General features: G+C 37.2%; 1 protein-coding gene across 9 annotated transcripts in view; it reads right to left on the bottom strand.

The window, feature by feature from the left end:
* The window catches only part of BLTP1 (bridge-like lipid transfer protein family member 1), a 133,502-nt gene that overhangs the window by 88,169 nt on the left and 28,191 nt on the right, over window positions 1-17,142 (bottom strand). For all 9 annotated transcript variants that reach the window (XM_075709416.1, XM_075709421.1, XM_075709417.1 and 6 more), the window contains exons 9-19: window positions 15,330-15,409; window positions 13,918-14,068; window positions 11,892-12,048; window positions 11,004-11,082; window positions 10,149-10,240; window positions 9,158-9,275; window positions 7,901-8,056; window positions 7,003-7,100; window positions 5,810-5,988; window positions 5,549-5,655; window positions 2,697-2,905 (exon numbers count right to left, since the gene is read on the bottom strand). In XM_075709416.1, coding sequence (XP_075565531.1) covers window positions 2,697-2,905; window positions 5,549-5,655; window positions 5,810-5,988; window positions 7,003-7,100; window positions 7,901-8,056; window positions 9,158-9,275; window positions 10,149-10,240; window positions 11,004-11,082; window positions 11,892-12,048; window positions 13,918-14,068; window positions 15,330-15,409 — 1,426 coding nt within the window. The remainder of the gene's footprint in view (window positions 1-2,696; window positions 2,906-5,548; window positions 5,656-5,809; window positions 5,989-7,002; window positions 7,101-7,900; window positions 8,057-9,157; window positions 9,276-10,148; window positions 10,241-11,003; window positions 11,083-11,891; window positions 12,049-13,917; window positions 14,069-15,329; window positions 15,410-17,142) is intronic.

Raw genomic sequence — 17,142 nt, 5'->3', positions numbered from 1 at the left:
TCAGCATATTTCAAAGTCTTAAACATGCTTCTAAAGTATTAGTTCATAAACATTTCTCCCTTTGGGTCTAAACCCCACCTCTTTTCTAAGCCAATCCCCCTCACTTAGATAAGACCAAAGTATCTTTGCCCAATTCTACTGGGAAACAGAAGATCCATCACTAATTAAAAACAACAATAATTCAATAATTCTACTTCCTGTGTTTTATTTATCAAGTGCATCAGAATCAGATTTCTGATAATTTGTCACTTCCTCCCTGCCTTAAAAAAAAAAAAAAAAAAAAGGCTAGACTCTCCAGAAGCATTTTCTGAATGATGCAGCTTATATTTTCTTGTTAATTCAGTACGTGGGAAGTGTTGGGGACTAAGCATTCTGCGGAGCAAAATGCTTTCTGACCAAAGAGGTTACACCACAGACGCAAACGTTGCCTCCTCATTTGTTCTTAGAAAGTAATTCAATCCCTCGGCCGCTCATGTTGACAGAAATGTTCCAACTAGCACAAACTCCACTAGTGATTTGTGAGATGCAAACAAGTAAGTACTAGACTGAAGATTAAACTGAAACAATTTGAATCTTATGATGTTTCTTGCTCCTCTCCTTCCCTTTCCTGTGCCTCATTTGCCTTCCAAAACATCTTTGTTCTTTTGCAAGCACAAGTCTGCAGCGCAAGCCAGCAAAGAGGAAGCGTACAACAAAAAGCAAGCAGGCAACTGCAAGGTACTCAGGTCCTTCAAAAAGGTCTGCAGAAAGGGCAGGCTCATTATCAGCCTTGAAATAACGACTCCTGTGGACATGCAATTTTACCATCTTGTACTGAATCTCTGAAGTATTTTTGGTGTTAACGCGTATGAATTAAGCACTGCTCTGTGGCCAAACCAAAAAACCCTCAAAAGTTAAGCAAAGCTAGTCTGCTTGGCTTTTTAGCAAAGGGAAAAAGATAAAGGTCAATGTTACGATACAGACCTTGAAATATTTTTTTATAAGGCAGACCCAAGCAGAAGGTGCTAAGAACTCCAGTAACTGAACTCCTGGTACCTTCTGCTGGGGATGCAAGGACCTCTAAATCATTCATTCCCAGCCAGTAAGCCCTTCAGTAAGCAACACAGCGTACGACACCAAAAAACTGCTTCCCAAGAATAGAAGGCTTAACAAAACTGCATGAACGATGCATGTCCAGGAATCTCTCCTGCATGTATTAAAAAAGATCAATGAAAACAAACTGAAAACAGCATTTCAACCACAAGTCAGGAAAACAAGCATTAAAAAAAAACAACCAACCTAGAAATCTACTAAGAGATGCTGCCAGCACAGCTGGGCAAAAAGATGTAAACACAGTCACAAAAATACTAAAAAGAACAATAAATGTGCATTTTCAAAAACAAGCTATTCATCTATTTTCTCTTGAGATTTAGAAGATAAAAGCCAGATTTAACCTGAGAAATCTGCACCTAAAAAAATTAAATCATGGTATCAAGCGTAGCACTGTTTACATATAGCTCCAGAGGCAAAGAGCACTGAAGAAGAGCTGCTTTGCTTGGAAAGACAAAACCATCTCATGAATTTATGGGCTGCAAAAGAGGAGCTCAATAAACAAGTCAAACATAGGTGCATTTCCTCTGTATCAGAAGAAATGAAGTCTTCAAGATGCAATACTGGCCTGATTTTAATACTATTTACTTTAGTGGCAACATGAAAAAATAATGAGCATATTTGTGAGTCCTATACTGTACAAAAACTTAGTATTTTCTGCTATTCATTGCTTCTGTGCAATATCTTACATTAATTCACAAAAATGACTGTTTCAGTATGAGTCCTGATACTGATCACCTGTTTCAGAAAATTCCTCATCCTCTGACCCAAAATGAAAGCCTCCAGAAGCACTACCTTAGCCTAGATCTGCATAGGCTAAAACAGACATTTAAAACAAACAAAAAAACCCAAAACAACCACAAAAAACCCACCAAGCACGAAACCCAACCAAAACCCAAGCATTTCACTGTCAGTCAAATAGAAGCAATGTGTTCAATCGCCTCTGCTTTTGTTAGAGGGAAGAAATTAAACCGTTTCTAGCCACCCTGAAGATCAGCAATGGAAGAGGACACAACATAAGCAATACAAACAAACATTTGAAAGCATAATAGATTAACATCAACAAAAAATTCTTCTTCAATATTGATTGAAGTAGCTTTTCAAATTAAACTTATTCTCATGTCCTTCCCCTCCATGACCCTAACTCCAGAAATTTCACAGATTCTAATTAAAACAAAAACAATTAGAACACTCTGCAGAACTTAAAATGCACTAAAAGCATGAGTTCTGATACATCTTTGCATAAAAGTGGTTGTTAATATAAGCTCTAGTCATAATAATTAATTTTTTTTTTTTTAACTGCAAAAGTCAAAGAAGAAAACGTTCTGAACGCGAAGTCCAAAGCATATACTATTCCTTGAAAGGAAAATTATGCTGATATGGGTCTACATATATATATTGGAAGTCTTCTCATAAGCCTGTGCCAACTGAATTCATCCCAGCTACACCATATTGCCAAGCAAAGCCATTCCAAACTAGTACTTACAAAAAGTTTTCATCTAAATTCACGTATAGTGCAGAATTCTAATTTTCCATTTCAAACTAATTATTTTCCTTTCCTACATGTGGCCATCCCTAAATTTTAAGAGTTGTGTTCCTCTGCCTACCTTTATGGACAGAAAGGCTTTGAGCAGGGGCCCATAGAGGGTTATCTGGGAATCCGGGGAGAGTTCCAGTTCCACATGGAGCTTATCCGGGGGCAGCTCGGAGGGGTCCAGGGGAAGGCGGGTTGATGCTGTGGGAGATGAAATCACACTGTCGGCTGTTTTCTGCGATGGCCTTAGCACAGATAACATTGTTTCTTCCATTTCTGACACTTTGGAGCCAAATAAAGAAGAAAACAGATTTTTTTATTACAAGTTAGGCTTCTAACAAAGAAAGTTCTGCAAATAAGGTTGTGCATTAAATATACAACTTTTTGCAGCGTTCTAATAGGGACTGTATAATTATATGTCTACACTACAGAACTGGTTTCTCCTATCTAGTAACTATGGGAAGACAGGAAAAATATCGAAAATTTTAGTCAATGTTAATTATGCAAGAGAAAAACAGTCCTTTAAGTTCTGAAAAAAAAATTCAATTTATTTATCTTGCTTTTCAAGTTAAACAAAGACATGCTTTCTCTTCAGTGTAGCAGATTTCCCACAACCACACAGCTATTGCAGAATAAACAAAAGTAAGTAAACAGGAAAATTGCAAAAGTTACATTAAACCCCATTCTGAACCGGTAGCTCTGTAGGCCAAAATTTCCTCTCAAACAACTCAATTGCTCTAGTCACAAAACAGTTTGGAAATTCAAATATTTTTTCCTGTCCTTTCTTTTTATTTGGAGTGAGGGAAAAGAAAGCGCTTTGTCTTTTTTAAGTGAGGAAAGGTGACGAGAAGGAAGTGAGTAACTGAAGTGCTTTGGGGATGTAAAGCGATTGCTGAGAAGAACTGTATGGGAAAACCATATAAAATTGATGCTCCAGATGGAGTAAGATTTCAGGTACCAGTTTAACTGGAAGATGCGGCACATACAGAACTACAGCGAATACACACCTGTAGCCAGCAAACCTTCAAGGCTTCAACTTACCATTACTGTCCACACTGCTTGCTCAGTGCTTGTATTATAATATATTGCATTACATTATGTGTTATAAATTCGCTACATGCCGCAGTGGATGACCACTTTTTTGGAAGCTGCATCTCTTGTTATGCGACATATTTATTTCTCAAGAGTTTGATCGATTGACTCAAAAGAAAATACAGATGTCGGTACTGTACCAAACACATTCTGTCAGCATTACAGATTAGAAGTGAGCTGGACTGTGCTGCATTATTCATTGAAGGAAGCTGCAGATGAAATTACCTGTGTATGTGTGCTGGGTTTGGCTGGGGTAATTTTCTTCATAGAAGCTGGTATGGGGCTGTGTTTTGGATTTGTGCTGAAAACAGGGTTGATAACACAGGGATGGTTTCGTTACTGCTGAGCTGGGCTTACACAGAGTCCAGGCCTTTTCTGCCTCTCACCCCACCCCACCAGCGAGCAGGCTGGGGGTACAAGAAGCTGGGAGGGGGCACAGCTGCCCCCAACTGACCCAAGGGACATCCCGTACCATATGATGATGTGCTTGGCATATAAACCGGGGGAAGAAGGAGGAAGGGGGGACATTCGGAGTGATGGCGTTTGTCTTCCCAAGTAACCATTACGTGTGATGGAGCCCTGCTTTCCTGGAGATGGTGAACACCTGCCTGCCGGTGGGAAGTAGTGAATGAATTCCTTGTTTTGCTTTGCTTGCGTGCGCGGCTTTTGCTTTACCTATTAAACTGCCTTTATTTCAACCCGCAAGTTTTCTCACTTTTCCAATTCTCTCCCCCATCCCACCGGGGGGGAGCGAGCGAGCGGCTGTGTGGTGCTTAGCTGCCGGCTGGTGTTAAACCACAACAGTATGTACAAGCTTTCAAATACAGGTTCAATTGCTACGATTACGAGTAAATGTTTTCAAATTTGAAGTATGCAAATTTGACACAAGCTGACAGTCTTACAAGAGCACCTAATGAACATCTGCCAGACGAATCTCACTTTTTCTGCTTCGTCCTCTAAAATGGGAGTTCTTTTAGATTTGAATTATTGGAACTCAAAACCTAAAAACCCTACCCAGCATGTCTTTAAACACCTGCTGCTTGAGGCCCATTCAAATTAGCCCTCATTATTCTTCTAATACCTCTCCTTCATCGGTTCTGCTTCCACCATCTCAACCTGGAAGACTTTTATGTAACCCCATAGCTTCCTGCATACCTCCCTCTGCATTTAAAATAAACTCAGAGATTAAAATTAAGCATTTTATAACTTTTTTTGCAAGCACATACTTACAGAATATTTCTTGTTTAGACATTTAAAACTTAAAAATTCTTATTTAGAAATTAGTGATACACAGACCAGTCTAACACTCATATCTGATGGCTGTGGTTCACTTCAACAGTGCTACAATGAAATCTCAGTTTCATATCCATAAAGGTGAGACAATGTTATTTTGTCTCATATATAGTGTACTTAAACATTTAAATCATAAGACAACATCACAACATCCAAAGGAAAAAAGCTTGGAAAGGCTAAGGAACATAATACTGCCAAAAATATTGTACTTTGTATTTAATATTCCACGTGATATTTTATGTTACACAACAACCCATTTAAGAGATCCACTTTGTTAAGGACAAGGAGAGATGAATTACAGACAGTATCCTCTTTTTACACAGGGAACTGGGACACTTTCTGAAGTTTTGTATCACAAAATGTTGTCAGTTTTTCAATCAAACCTGGTGCATTCTAAAGATTGGCATTTTCCCATGTGATATAAAATAGCAGTTCAGTTCAAAATTCATTTCTGCAAATATAAGTATTTTGTTCCAACAAAGTCACAGCAGTTCCTGAAATGAAACGTGCTAACAAGAAAAAAAATGTAGTGACACTTACAGGATTGTTTTAACTGCTCATCTGCCTTTTGAGGATAAATTGGGTGCCATGAGTAGTCAATTGTAAACACAACACTCGGGACCGTCCAGCATTCAACCCATCCAGCCCTTTCAAAAAAAAAACAACAACATCGTACTTTTATTTGAAGTACAATAGTTTCGTTAAGTATTTTCCAATAACATATGAGGTTGCTTTCATCACAAACAAAATAAGTAAATATGAAGAGCCAAAGACATAAATATATATCACAATAAAACTCACTCTTCTTGAGTAATGTTCCTCCATTTGGGTTTGCCTGTTTTCTGACCACTTTGACATTCGGCAGAAATACAAGATTCAGGATTTATTTTATTAGGCTGACAATCTTTCACCAACATAAAAAGGGAATATTTACTAGGATGACAATCTGGTAGATACAAATGAAGATCAACATCTTCTCCCTAAAATCAAATGTTAGTAACAGAAAAGTTAATTTACATTCACTTTATGCATAATGCTCATGCTATTCGCGTGTTCATATGTGCCATCATCTTCACTTTTCAGGCAAAGGGAGGCAAGAAATTTCGTTTTTCACATGTGATTGCTGACTACAGCTCCCACCAATTTCTAGTCCAATCCCAAGAGCTCGGTAGTTCTGAACAGTTACAAGCCCAGTAACTTGCACATAACAACACACCATAGCAATCTGTAAAACACAGGGGCACGGCTTTTGATGATTCCTGTTCTTCTGTTGTTCAAGCCGTACTGCAAAAGCTAACTGACTGGCCCAAGGCTACCCTACATCTCAACTAAACCATACTTTTTTTAAAAAATTAGGTAAAAATATTGCTTTCTTTGCTATCAAATTATACAAAATTACCAACATCACTGTCAACTAGGTTTTTTTTATTTTTAGTCGCAGTAGACTGCTTCTATTTTAGGGAAAACAAGAAGTACACTCTTTCAAAGAATTAGCTGCATCTGTTAAAAACACTTTATCATCATTACTTATTCTACAGAAACTCTTAAAAATCTGGAAGATGGCTTTCCAAAATGGTTTGGGTGTACCCATTCCAGTATTTGATTTTCACCTTTGAACATACATTAGATTTTCATATTTTCTAAATAAATGGGAACAAACTTCCAAGTGATAAAATACATACATAGACACACACAGGCTAAGTATATATAGTAAATACATACACTAAATGTGTGTATGTATGAAGCATATGTGTACATATATTTTAAAAATATATTTTTGTGTATATATAAATTAAAACAGCCTATGATTGGATGCTTCATATAAGCAACAGAAACCATTTACCTCTGGGTTACTTAAAGAAAAATTCTATGAACCGGAAATGAAAGAGTATTTTTCTTTTGGGAAAGTTGATTCAAAATTTCCTGATGGTAGGGAAGGTAGGGAAACTATCTCACATTTAGAAGACAAAAGCGGCGACGGGGAGAGAACTTACCCTTAAAGAGAATCTAGTATTGCATGTGGTGGGAACAAAGTCAGTGAAAGGCAGAGAGAAAACAATATTCAATGTTTCTCCACAAGCTGCTAGATAAACTGGGAAAGAGAAGGAAAAACAACAACAACAACAACCACCTGTCAAAATTACTCCCTATTTTGTTCTTAGGCAAATTATCAAACATACAGGTAAAAATAATGAGAAGATATTCAAGAGCTCATGACCTGGGAATGCCATTTTAACTACTGTGTATTTAGAGTACACCATACTAAATTATTCTGAAAGTATTCACTCCCTACAGCTTATCCTTTCTATAAACACACGGTACTTAGCACAGTGAAATTGCAAGCAGACAAAACCAACTCTAACTACTATCTTATGACTTTATTGCTTCACCCCCCAGTTTTTGGACAAGAAAACACACATTGGAAGTTCCTCAGGCATCTGATGAAGTAGCAAGCCTTATTTTTAACTAGAACACAACTTCATGATTGTTAAAATTTTAAGATTCGAGTACAGCGTAGACCACTGAAATACATATAAAACAACTTAAAAACTTGATTCTCAAGTGAATGTTTTCAGTTAGCTTACTGAATATATGTCAAGACCTCACGGTTGCTCTCTGCAAACTGCTGTACCAAATCAAAGATTCAAAGGGTCTTGAAAAATGAATGCTAAAACACGATCTAGCCAAAATGGTATGCATTTGTACAAAGTAAGTTAGAACTTAAAACAGTTTTAGGATGATTTATGCACATCAACCGTAGCAAAACAGGTAGTTATCCCTGAACACGCATTTTTCTAGCAAAAATTTTGTAATTCTTGTACTCTCTCTGTATATTTTGTACATTTTTTGTAGTATGTACTCTTCATCCAAATAAAAAAAAAGTGATCTCACCATTTTCTTGTTGTTTGGTGGAACAGTCAATCCAGTTGTGTTGATTTGCTGCCCAAATCATTTCAAATTGATGAAACATGACTTTGAAGTTCCACATATAAGGAACAAATGAAAAAATATCAGGTGCGCTATCACTGGACCAGTCTTGGATCAAATCTAAACCCACATAAAGTAATAAAAGACAAGTTAGTAGAAATTAAGTGAGAGATTTCTTCTTTTAAGTTTTTGGCTTTTCATAACTTGTAAATCATAACTGTTTGCTCCCTTACAGAAAAAGGAAAATGAGGAGAACAATACACGGTCTCCATTTCTCAGGCAGATATTCCACAAATACTTGCTGTGAATCCATCTCCCATTTCTCACCTGCTTTTTCAGTTGGAAAGCCATACATTTAATTAAGTTTTCTAGCTTAGTTTTGTTCAGTAGCAAAGTTACACATCGACCTAAAAGCACTGGACTACCAACTACGGTCCTTCGGTTTTCCACTCATGTGTACATCAGTAATATTTTCTAACGCAGCTAACGGTGTTGTAGAAGTTCATGTTTGCTCTGGATAGATTGTTAGACTATGCTGCGTACTGCAGCATTACACAGATAATGGCTCCGGCCTCACTAGGAGGATAACTTTATTAGCATGGCACTATGCCTGCGCTAATTAATCCTTCCTCCCAGCAGGGCTAATTAGCCCAGGCAGTGCCATGTTGATGGGGCTACATTCTTTCCATTACTGCAGCTGGAACGTTCAGCAACAGTATGGTGATGCTGTATCACATTGTACCGCCTTGTGCGCATATATTCTTCCTCACAGCCAAAATCCTAAGGAGCAAATTACTTTCTCTCATCATCTGTCAGCCACAGGGACATGACCTAAAGCCTAAGTAGTTGAAAATCAGTCAGCCAGAGAGAGAGATATCAGAGAAATCAACATCCCAGGTGACAAATACTAAACAAATCAATAGCTCTGACAGAAATAAATTAATCTGAAATTTAAGATCACTTAACATAACTGCAGATCAAATTTAGTTTAGATGTTAGAAAATTAAATTATTCAGTATCTCTACTCAATATAAGAATATCATGTACTTAGACACTTATAGGCAACACAAAACATCAGGAACTTTGTCCTCAGAAACAATCTGTTGTCCTAAATATGCGAAGTCAGAGTACCTGACCTCGTACACCTTTGCAGAATTTGAAAAGAAATTCTAAAGAAAGAATATTTAAATTGATATGTAACTTATTTAGTAAAGAAGTTACCTGTAAAGAAGCTTTTCTGAGCAAAGATAAAATGATAGGTTGCTTTATAAACCTCAAGTTCGCATTGCCATGTCTGTGGCATGTTCCATATCCGGGGATAGCTGGCGTTAATATGAAACTGTGAACAAGATATTAAAGCATCAGAATTACTTGAAAAGATGACAATGCTTGACCCTGTAGCTCAGCAGTTTTCACATATGTACTCTGCTGAATAATTAAAACTGTTTTCCTGCTGGGATGAACAGAAGGCCTCTCCAGTTCCTTAATAATTTAATCTCTCTCTCTCTTTCTGTGTTTGAAGGTCAAGTGTTAGTGTATTCATTTATTTGGAAAGGTATACTACAAAATTCTGATACATCTGTTGCAGTAGATGTACCAAGCTTAAGCCCATCACTTTCCACAATGCATTAAAGATAAAATCGCTCAGAATATAATATTTTTCAATCATTGGTATGATGCTTGAATTTAAACACTAAAAACGCCACTCTAATAAGGTCATTTAAAAACCAGTGAGAAAGGTAATCTACAGAATTACAGTACTGCAGAAGTGAAATACTAGGCAAACAAAATAATGCAGTATTAAATCTGTCTCAATTAGTTTAAGCACTCTGAAGTACTTAAAAGTACTTACGCACACACGCTCTGTACCACAGCTAGCGAGTGTAATCATTTGTTAAGGTAAAGCCTATATGAACACGTGGCTACAGAGTAAACAAGGCAAGATTTGCAAATGGTACTCCAATCTCTCCACTGATTTCAAAACACATATAAATCGGTATTAAATTACGTAACTCACTAAAAGTTACACACATGCATAGTTATGTGTGTATATATGAAGTTCCTTACATACTAAGGTCTTGCAAAATACATTCAAAAGGCACATTTCTGTATTGTTCAATGACCTAAAGAACTGCTCCACAGATAAATAAATATGTACTTTATTAAAAATCCTCTAGAGACTGAAGCTTTGAGCTTGTTAATGCAAACTTACAGCTAGCATTTCAGCTTCTAAGAGAGTCCGGTACTGCATACTGCTGGTGGCATCAACATGTAGAAGCTGCCCTTTAATCGTAGGTGAATAGCCTAGCGAACAAAGGATATAAAACATAATCATTCAGAGAGTTACACAAATACTCAAATAATTTTCACCAGTGATTTCAGAAGTCCACTAACAGTCAAGAAATATCATGATGGAAATTAGTACTATAGTAATTCTGTCCTTTACTGTTTGTCAATGAAGAACTTGACATGTTCTGTCTTCTTGCTGGGTCTGGAAATGCTCAGGCTCTGCAGATCTTGGTTTAAGTTGCAGAATAAAACTCAAATATGCCAGAAAGAATCAAGAGAACAATTAATTTAGCAAAGAGCTTCAAACCAGCCAACAAGATGAGTAAATGCAAGGAACATACCCATAACTTTACATTCATCTCCACCTTGGAATTTGGGCTTTGTTTAAATAAACTACTGTTAAATTAGTTTTCATAACACATTTCTCAGCATGATTCAACCACTACACCAACCCTACTGAAGAAGTCTTCCTGCTTTGAGTTGACAGGGTACCTGTAATCTGCTTCAATGCACACACAGTTAAGCGATACACTGTCTAGTAGTTAAGAATTTGTGTTTCCCAACCCAAACAAAACAGGGAGGTAACTTAACTATTTAAATACCTACACACTTTAATATCTTGCAATGAAACGTACAAGGGAATACTTTTTGTTCCTTTACCTAAGAATATACATCTCAAGTCACAAAGGAAAAACACAAGACACTCACGCACATAGGAATTAAGATAACTGCTCAGGAAACACATTAGGAAAATAAATTAAGCTTAGCCTTAACTCACCATTTTCACCTACTGTCATGGGAATATTTATTTCCAAATATGATCCTGCACCAACATTTACATGTACAGCATTAGTTTCCTGTATTGCAAGAAAGGAAAAAAGTCCAAACGTTATTTCTAGGCTCACCATGCCAACCAGTGTACTTTATGCCTCTGGCTATCATTATCCACACCTGGATTAAGGCACCCGATGACTGAAGTCTTTCTTGCCTTTGGAAAAATTACTAATGAACTATCTATGTGTGCTGATGCCAAATAACACCATTTTTAGGCTTAACAAATGCTGACTTAGGTCCACTAATAGAAACAGTGTAAGATACTCTGATCCAAGGCCTGAGAGGGCAGAGGAATATATGTTTCTAACATTTACACTTTCTAACCCTTTCAGTCACAAAGAAAGAAAACAGGTGTACAACAAAGCCACGCTATATCCCATTTATAAGAGTAGCAACAGGGGCAAGAAAAATCCAAGCCCCTCCACATACACATCTTTTGTTCCCCACACTATGATCTCTCCAGTAATATTAGATATTCAGCTAATATCAAGAAATTATCTTTTCATCATGGTGAGCTTCATCATAATGGAAGATTGCACAGGAAATGTCCAGATCGTGAATTCCCAAGACTGTAGGAGCTGGCACAGCTTACGATGTAGCTTTAAGGCTTAAAAGAAACTTAAAATAAGCCAACAAATATTAATGCCTCTCAGCCAATATTTCTCTTTGAAGGGTTTGCTCATAATTATGGAAGACTAAAACAAAAATCACCTAGCTTTTAAAAGCATAGCTCTGTAATAAACACCCGAGACAAGTAAACACATGCACAACCAAAAAGCACAGTTTAATCACAGCAGACAAGTTATTTTCTAGATAAGTTTTTATTATTTACCCTATTTTTGGTAAAAAGCAAATCAATGGTGGCATCTGCAATAATATTCATCCGCAGTTCAAAGGCAAGAATCTGTCTTGGTTTCCCAGGCTGAGCAATTTCTGAGACTTTCATGACTTGGTAGTCTGGTGGGAAGAAAAACTTCCACAAACAATCCCTAGCGGGGAAGCAGAAGAAAAAAAAAAAGTTGTTTTTATTCGCACAAGAGAATATATTTATATTTATACATATTTACGCATCTATTTGGTTCACTTAATTATTTTCCAGTTAGCTGAGTCTTTAGACAACCACCGGATATGATAAGAAAGAATGTTTGTTTAAAGTCTTCATCATGGGAGCCTTCCAACTCATTACTGAAATCTTCAAAAGTTTCAATGAGTTTCAAAAAAAGTTTCAAAGTGACTTGTGAATAAAAGCCATAAATGGACAGACCATAAATACTTTAGAACAAAAATATTTTAATTCGGCAAACAAGCTACATTTTTCTTCTTATTCCGAATCTTTGGTTTACAAATCTGCTACAAAAACATAGTAGGAAGTAATCTGTTTATGCTTCGGTTTGTGCATAAATAATTGATGTAATGCCCAGAAATAAACAAAATACAAAACCTTACGACCTCAGAATGGGAGTAAAATGAAGCCTATGTTTCTGCAGATTTATATCTGAACATGCAACTACATGAAAGGAAAGCCACAGCAATGAAGCACAGAGAGCATAGCACTTATAGGTCTTGGGAGGGGTGGAAGTAAGTCTTTAAGGTGGGTAGCAATTTCCTGCACCCGGCCACCATAGCAACTCAAAAGTTAAAAGGAAAAAAAAAAAAGCCAAGAAAACCCCAACAACAGAACCCCCACAAACACCACACAACACAATCCTGGGGAAACCCAAGCTTTTATTGCATGATGTATTAAAGATCAGTATTTGCAGAAGCCCTTATATGAAGTGAGGGTACAAAGTCCACAGAACTCCTACAGATCTGCGCTTCTAGAACATTCAGGCACTTTCCAATTCTATCTTCTATCCATGGCACAACATGAAAGCATTCCCAGGCATGTATCTATGAACTCTACGCACTCTGCATAGGCACCAAACTGCCTTCTGCCTAGCCAGTTAAAATTATTAAAAGCGTACCATCATAGAGCGAGCTTTCTTGGTAGTATTAAAAATACCATTAATGGTTCACTGACTTCACGTTCCTAGCAAAGCACTGTTCTGGAAATTGGCATTTTCTCTTGAATTCTCTAAGATATTGTCATATCTAATGACTACTCTTTGGTCTGCCATTCTCACACTCCTAAGAGACAATTAATATTAATAGTTTCACAGGAGAATTAATGGAGGCCAAGAAAAGTATCAATCTGTAATTAATAGGGGAAAAGAGCAAAAGCACTGATTATGTCACTTTTACTTAATAGTCCTTTACTCTCTAAACAATCCTATTGTCTCCACCAGAAATGCTCATGCGCAAAACATTGAGGGCTCAGTGAAGAACAGTAGTAGAGCTCTGGCCCAATATTTTGTCACTAAAATATCTAGATAATAAATACTTTGGAGATCACATCAAGCAGTTGATTCTCCTAAGCATGGATAAATGATTCCCCCCTCATTATTTTCGCAGCCAGATTTGTACTTCCGTAACATTTTCTCATCGATATGCAGCGTATTCCCATCCATGAGCTCAGAGGAGCTTGACAAGTCTAAAAGTAACCAATCGAAAGGTTAAACCCTTAGGTATGTGACACTTGATAAATAGTAAAACTACTTTGTTCACAAAAAAATAGGAACATAATTTATTAATTTAACAATAAAAATCCACTGAGCAGTCCTAACTTTGGAAGGCCAAAAAGATAAACAACAATGAATTTACTAATCTTAAATCATTGTGGCAGGACTCTTCTTTTAGACTGCCTCGTCTATCTCATCAAATCAGAAGTCTGAGCAATCGCACACTGGAAAGTTTAGAATGTCTTCTCAACAATAATAGATATTAAAGATTAAAACGAAAGATCTCAGTCATGGTAATACCTCTGCCTATCAGCCCAAGGTCCATAGTTGAAGTCTGTTCCTTTTCCACAAACAATGTCCAAACCCCAACATGGTGGTAGGTCCTGTAATTTGCTGTCTTCATTGTTTGCTTCTCCATCATTACTTTCCTCCGTTTCCTCTGGTACAAGACCTATATTACATAATATAATAAACAGATTATTAAAGGAAGCTGCTTCAAATTAGCATGAAAAATGTTTGCCAAGCACAAGACAATTAAAGTCTCCTGATCTCAGTTTTATTTGAGACCACTGCAGTACATAAAATATCAAGCCACAATTCAATGCAGACTCCCAGGGGAGGGGCAAGAATATGACCCAAAAATTCTCAGGATTTTCTGAAGCACTGCTCACTGTCGTCAGTGAAATGCTGACATACACAGCAGTTTTATCTCTTAAGTATGCTTTTTACCAATACAGGCTTTCATGCATCCACGTTCAGTTCTGAATCCTACTTACAAACCAACTTTTGAAACAAGTAAGATCAAGTTAAAATCATTTCTACAGACAATGCAAGCAAGTAAAAAGGAAGACTTACTACAGTAGACCTAGAGTTACTAGTAAAAATTCAAGCAGTCATTCAGCAACAATCCAAAAATGCCGCCTATCATACACCAGTATACATCATTATTGAGTGTGTTACCTTGGCTCATGATTCAGGCAATATTTTAAGTGGAGTCAGAGCAAAAGCTTTTGCAAACCAAAAAAGAAATCCAGCAAAATGAAGTGGCAATATAGTGCACTGGATTTAAAGTGAGAAAGACAGACATTGCAATATTCAAAAATCGATGCATCGAATAAACTTCAAAAAAACCCCAGTGACTAAATGGTCCCCACTCCTGAAGTACTTTTGGAAACCTACGTCATTTAAGTTTACAGCTTAAAACATAACTTGTTTCAAGAATATTAATTGCTTCCATGTTGCATACATACTTGTGGAAGGCACTGCTGACAGATTACCTACATGTATATAAAACTACTCATTGATAAAAATGTTAGTTCTACATGTACAGTTATTTCATCAATGGAATTCCCCAAGCCTCTCACATGAAATGGTCTAGAAGCTGACAACAAGCATTAAAAAGAATGCAGCTCAAAATTTCATGCCTTTCTAAAGATGAAACATGTGAACTCTCTCCCATTTGTTTCAGTGAAAATTTTTTCGTTTCCAGAAAAAATAACTTACGAACTTACAAGCATTCATAAGTGTACATATGAACGCTTTTATTGGCTCCAAAACATTACACTCATTCTTTCAGCACAGAGAATTTTCAGCATGCAAAAAAAAAAAAAAAAAAAAAAAAAAGAAGAAGTTGTCTAGCAAGTCCAGACAATTAAATAAACAAATAGGCTTCAAATCCCTTAAAATTTATCTTTGTATTTAACAGAAAGTACCTGGTTCATCCATATAGTAGTAGATATCAACATCATTGGACTGCATTACAACAAAACCTTCACCCATCAGCCTCGGTGGTCTGTAATGGAAAAAAGTGCAAAGAAATATTAAAAAGCAATGCATTGAGATAAATCTTTAAGAACTCAAGTAATTTTAAATGCAGCACATTAAGCATAATGGAAGAGATTACATCGGTCAGGCTCACTTTTAGCTTGTATGTAGTACATATTTACCCTTGGAATCATCAGTAAAACTACTATCTGTATCAAGCAAACCAAGAGTGGAGATACAGCATATGCGGTACCTGACCAGGAAGATTTTGTGGGCAAGACTCAAGTTTGACTCAATCCCAAGACACCAGCCCCATGCATCTACACCGGTCTTGCCAGCAGCCTGACTGCGGGCTGCCTGCAAGAGCCGCAGGCTGCCTTATCTACCAGGCATCCGTCTTGGCACGTCACCAGAAGGTTGAACGGAATAGACAGAAGTGCCTGGGCCACACCACAGTCTCTCCGAATGCAGCTGTTTGTAAGCTAAATTTGAAGTGCAAGTTATAACTTCAGTTCTTCTCTTCCCTCCGTATCACGCTGTGATTCCTGGGCTATCTGCTACCTCAGAGTAAATGAGCTTCCGAAAATAAACTGTGAATACTCAAGTCTGTCTGGTCTCAAGTCTCCTACCAAAAAGGCAGCTGTCATAGTGCTCGGCTATGTGTACCCTGATTTGCAAAAAATACTTGATCATTACGGTGTTATTATTATTATTATTAAAGTAACTTAGAAGTGTAGTTAACTCAAGCATGAAGATACCAGGTTCCCCTCCATAAAGACACTTCTTAGGTATTATAAACCACAACCAACTACCGAAGTTTTACTTTCAATGTTTCTTTCCATCAAGAGTTCCTTTCTCCTTGTCCTACATCGTTCTTTCACCTGCTAATTGTTTTCTTACTAAAATAGCACTCTAACCCAAAGGGACAAGACATCTTCAGTAATTAGACCATTAGTTTTAAAAAAAAAAAAAAAAAAAAAAGGAAAAAAAGGCTGTTCTTCCTTAATAACATTTCCCTCAATATAAAAGGATCTAAGTGATAAAACTAATGCACAAAACACTTCTCCTAACACTACTATATTGGTATATTACAATCCCTTTCTTACAGTGTTACCACATGTTAATTTACGTAGTATTTTATTTTATAGTAGTAATAATATTATAACGTGAAAATTCTATTTTTACTGCAAAAGACATTTTTGCCACTTTTCAGCCACTTCTATAAATTGTCACCTCTTCACAAAAAGAGAAAGTTCCAATGACAGAAACAGACGGTCTAAGAGCGTGACCTGTTAGAAGCACGTTGCCCATTTTACCACAGCTCAAACACAGAAAGCTTGGAAAATATAGAAAATACAGATCCCACATACTGCCAGCAGTTCTTCAAAAGCAGCAGAGCAGGAACCTTAAAATCCATTTTACTTTGAGAGTAACGACAGCAGTGAAAGATGAAATACTTTCTATTCACTCCCAATTTTCCAATTACTTCTTTTTTCCATCCAAAACTGAACTGGCCTCCCCAATGAGACGCAAACAGAGCAAGATGGGAAAAAAACTGTTTAGTGGTTCAGGAATAGAAGTGGGAAGGAAAGCATTTAGAGATGCTCATGAGATGAGCTGAGTTTACTCTGCCCACACTCCTCAGTAGGCACACGCGGGTCAGCAGGACTGGAAGGCGCACCGTGGCACAGCAGCGTTGAGTTGGCAAGTTCAGCCTCTCGAGCTGAGCATACCCCCAACGGGGGCTCAGAGGAGGCCACT

Source organism: Pelecanus crispus, chromosome 4, assembly GCF_030463565.1.
Source record: "Pelecanus crispus isolate bPelCri1 chromosome 4, bPelCri1.pri, whole genome shotgun sequence".
NCBI classification, from domain to species: domain Eukaryota; kingdom Metazoa; phylum Chordata; class Aves; order Pelecaniformes; family Pelecanidae; genus Pelecanus; species Pelecanus crispus.
Note: the sequence above shows the minus strand (reverse complement) of the source record. Positions and strands in the feature narration are given on the sequence as shown.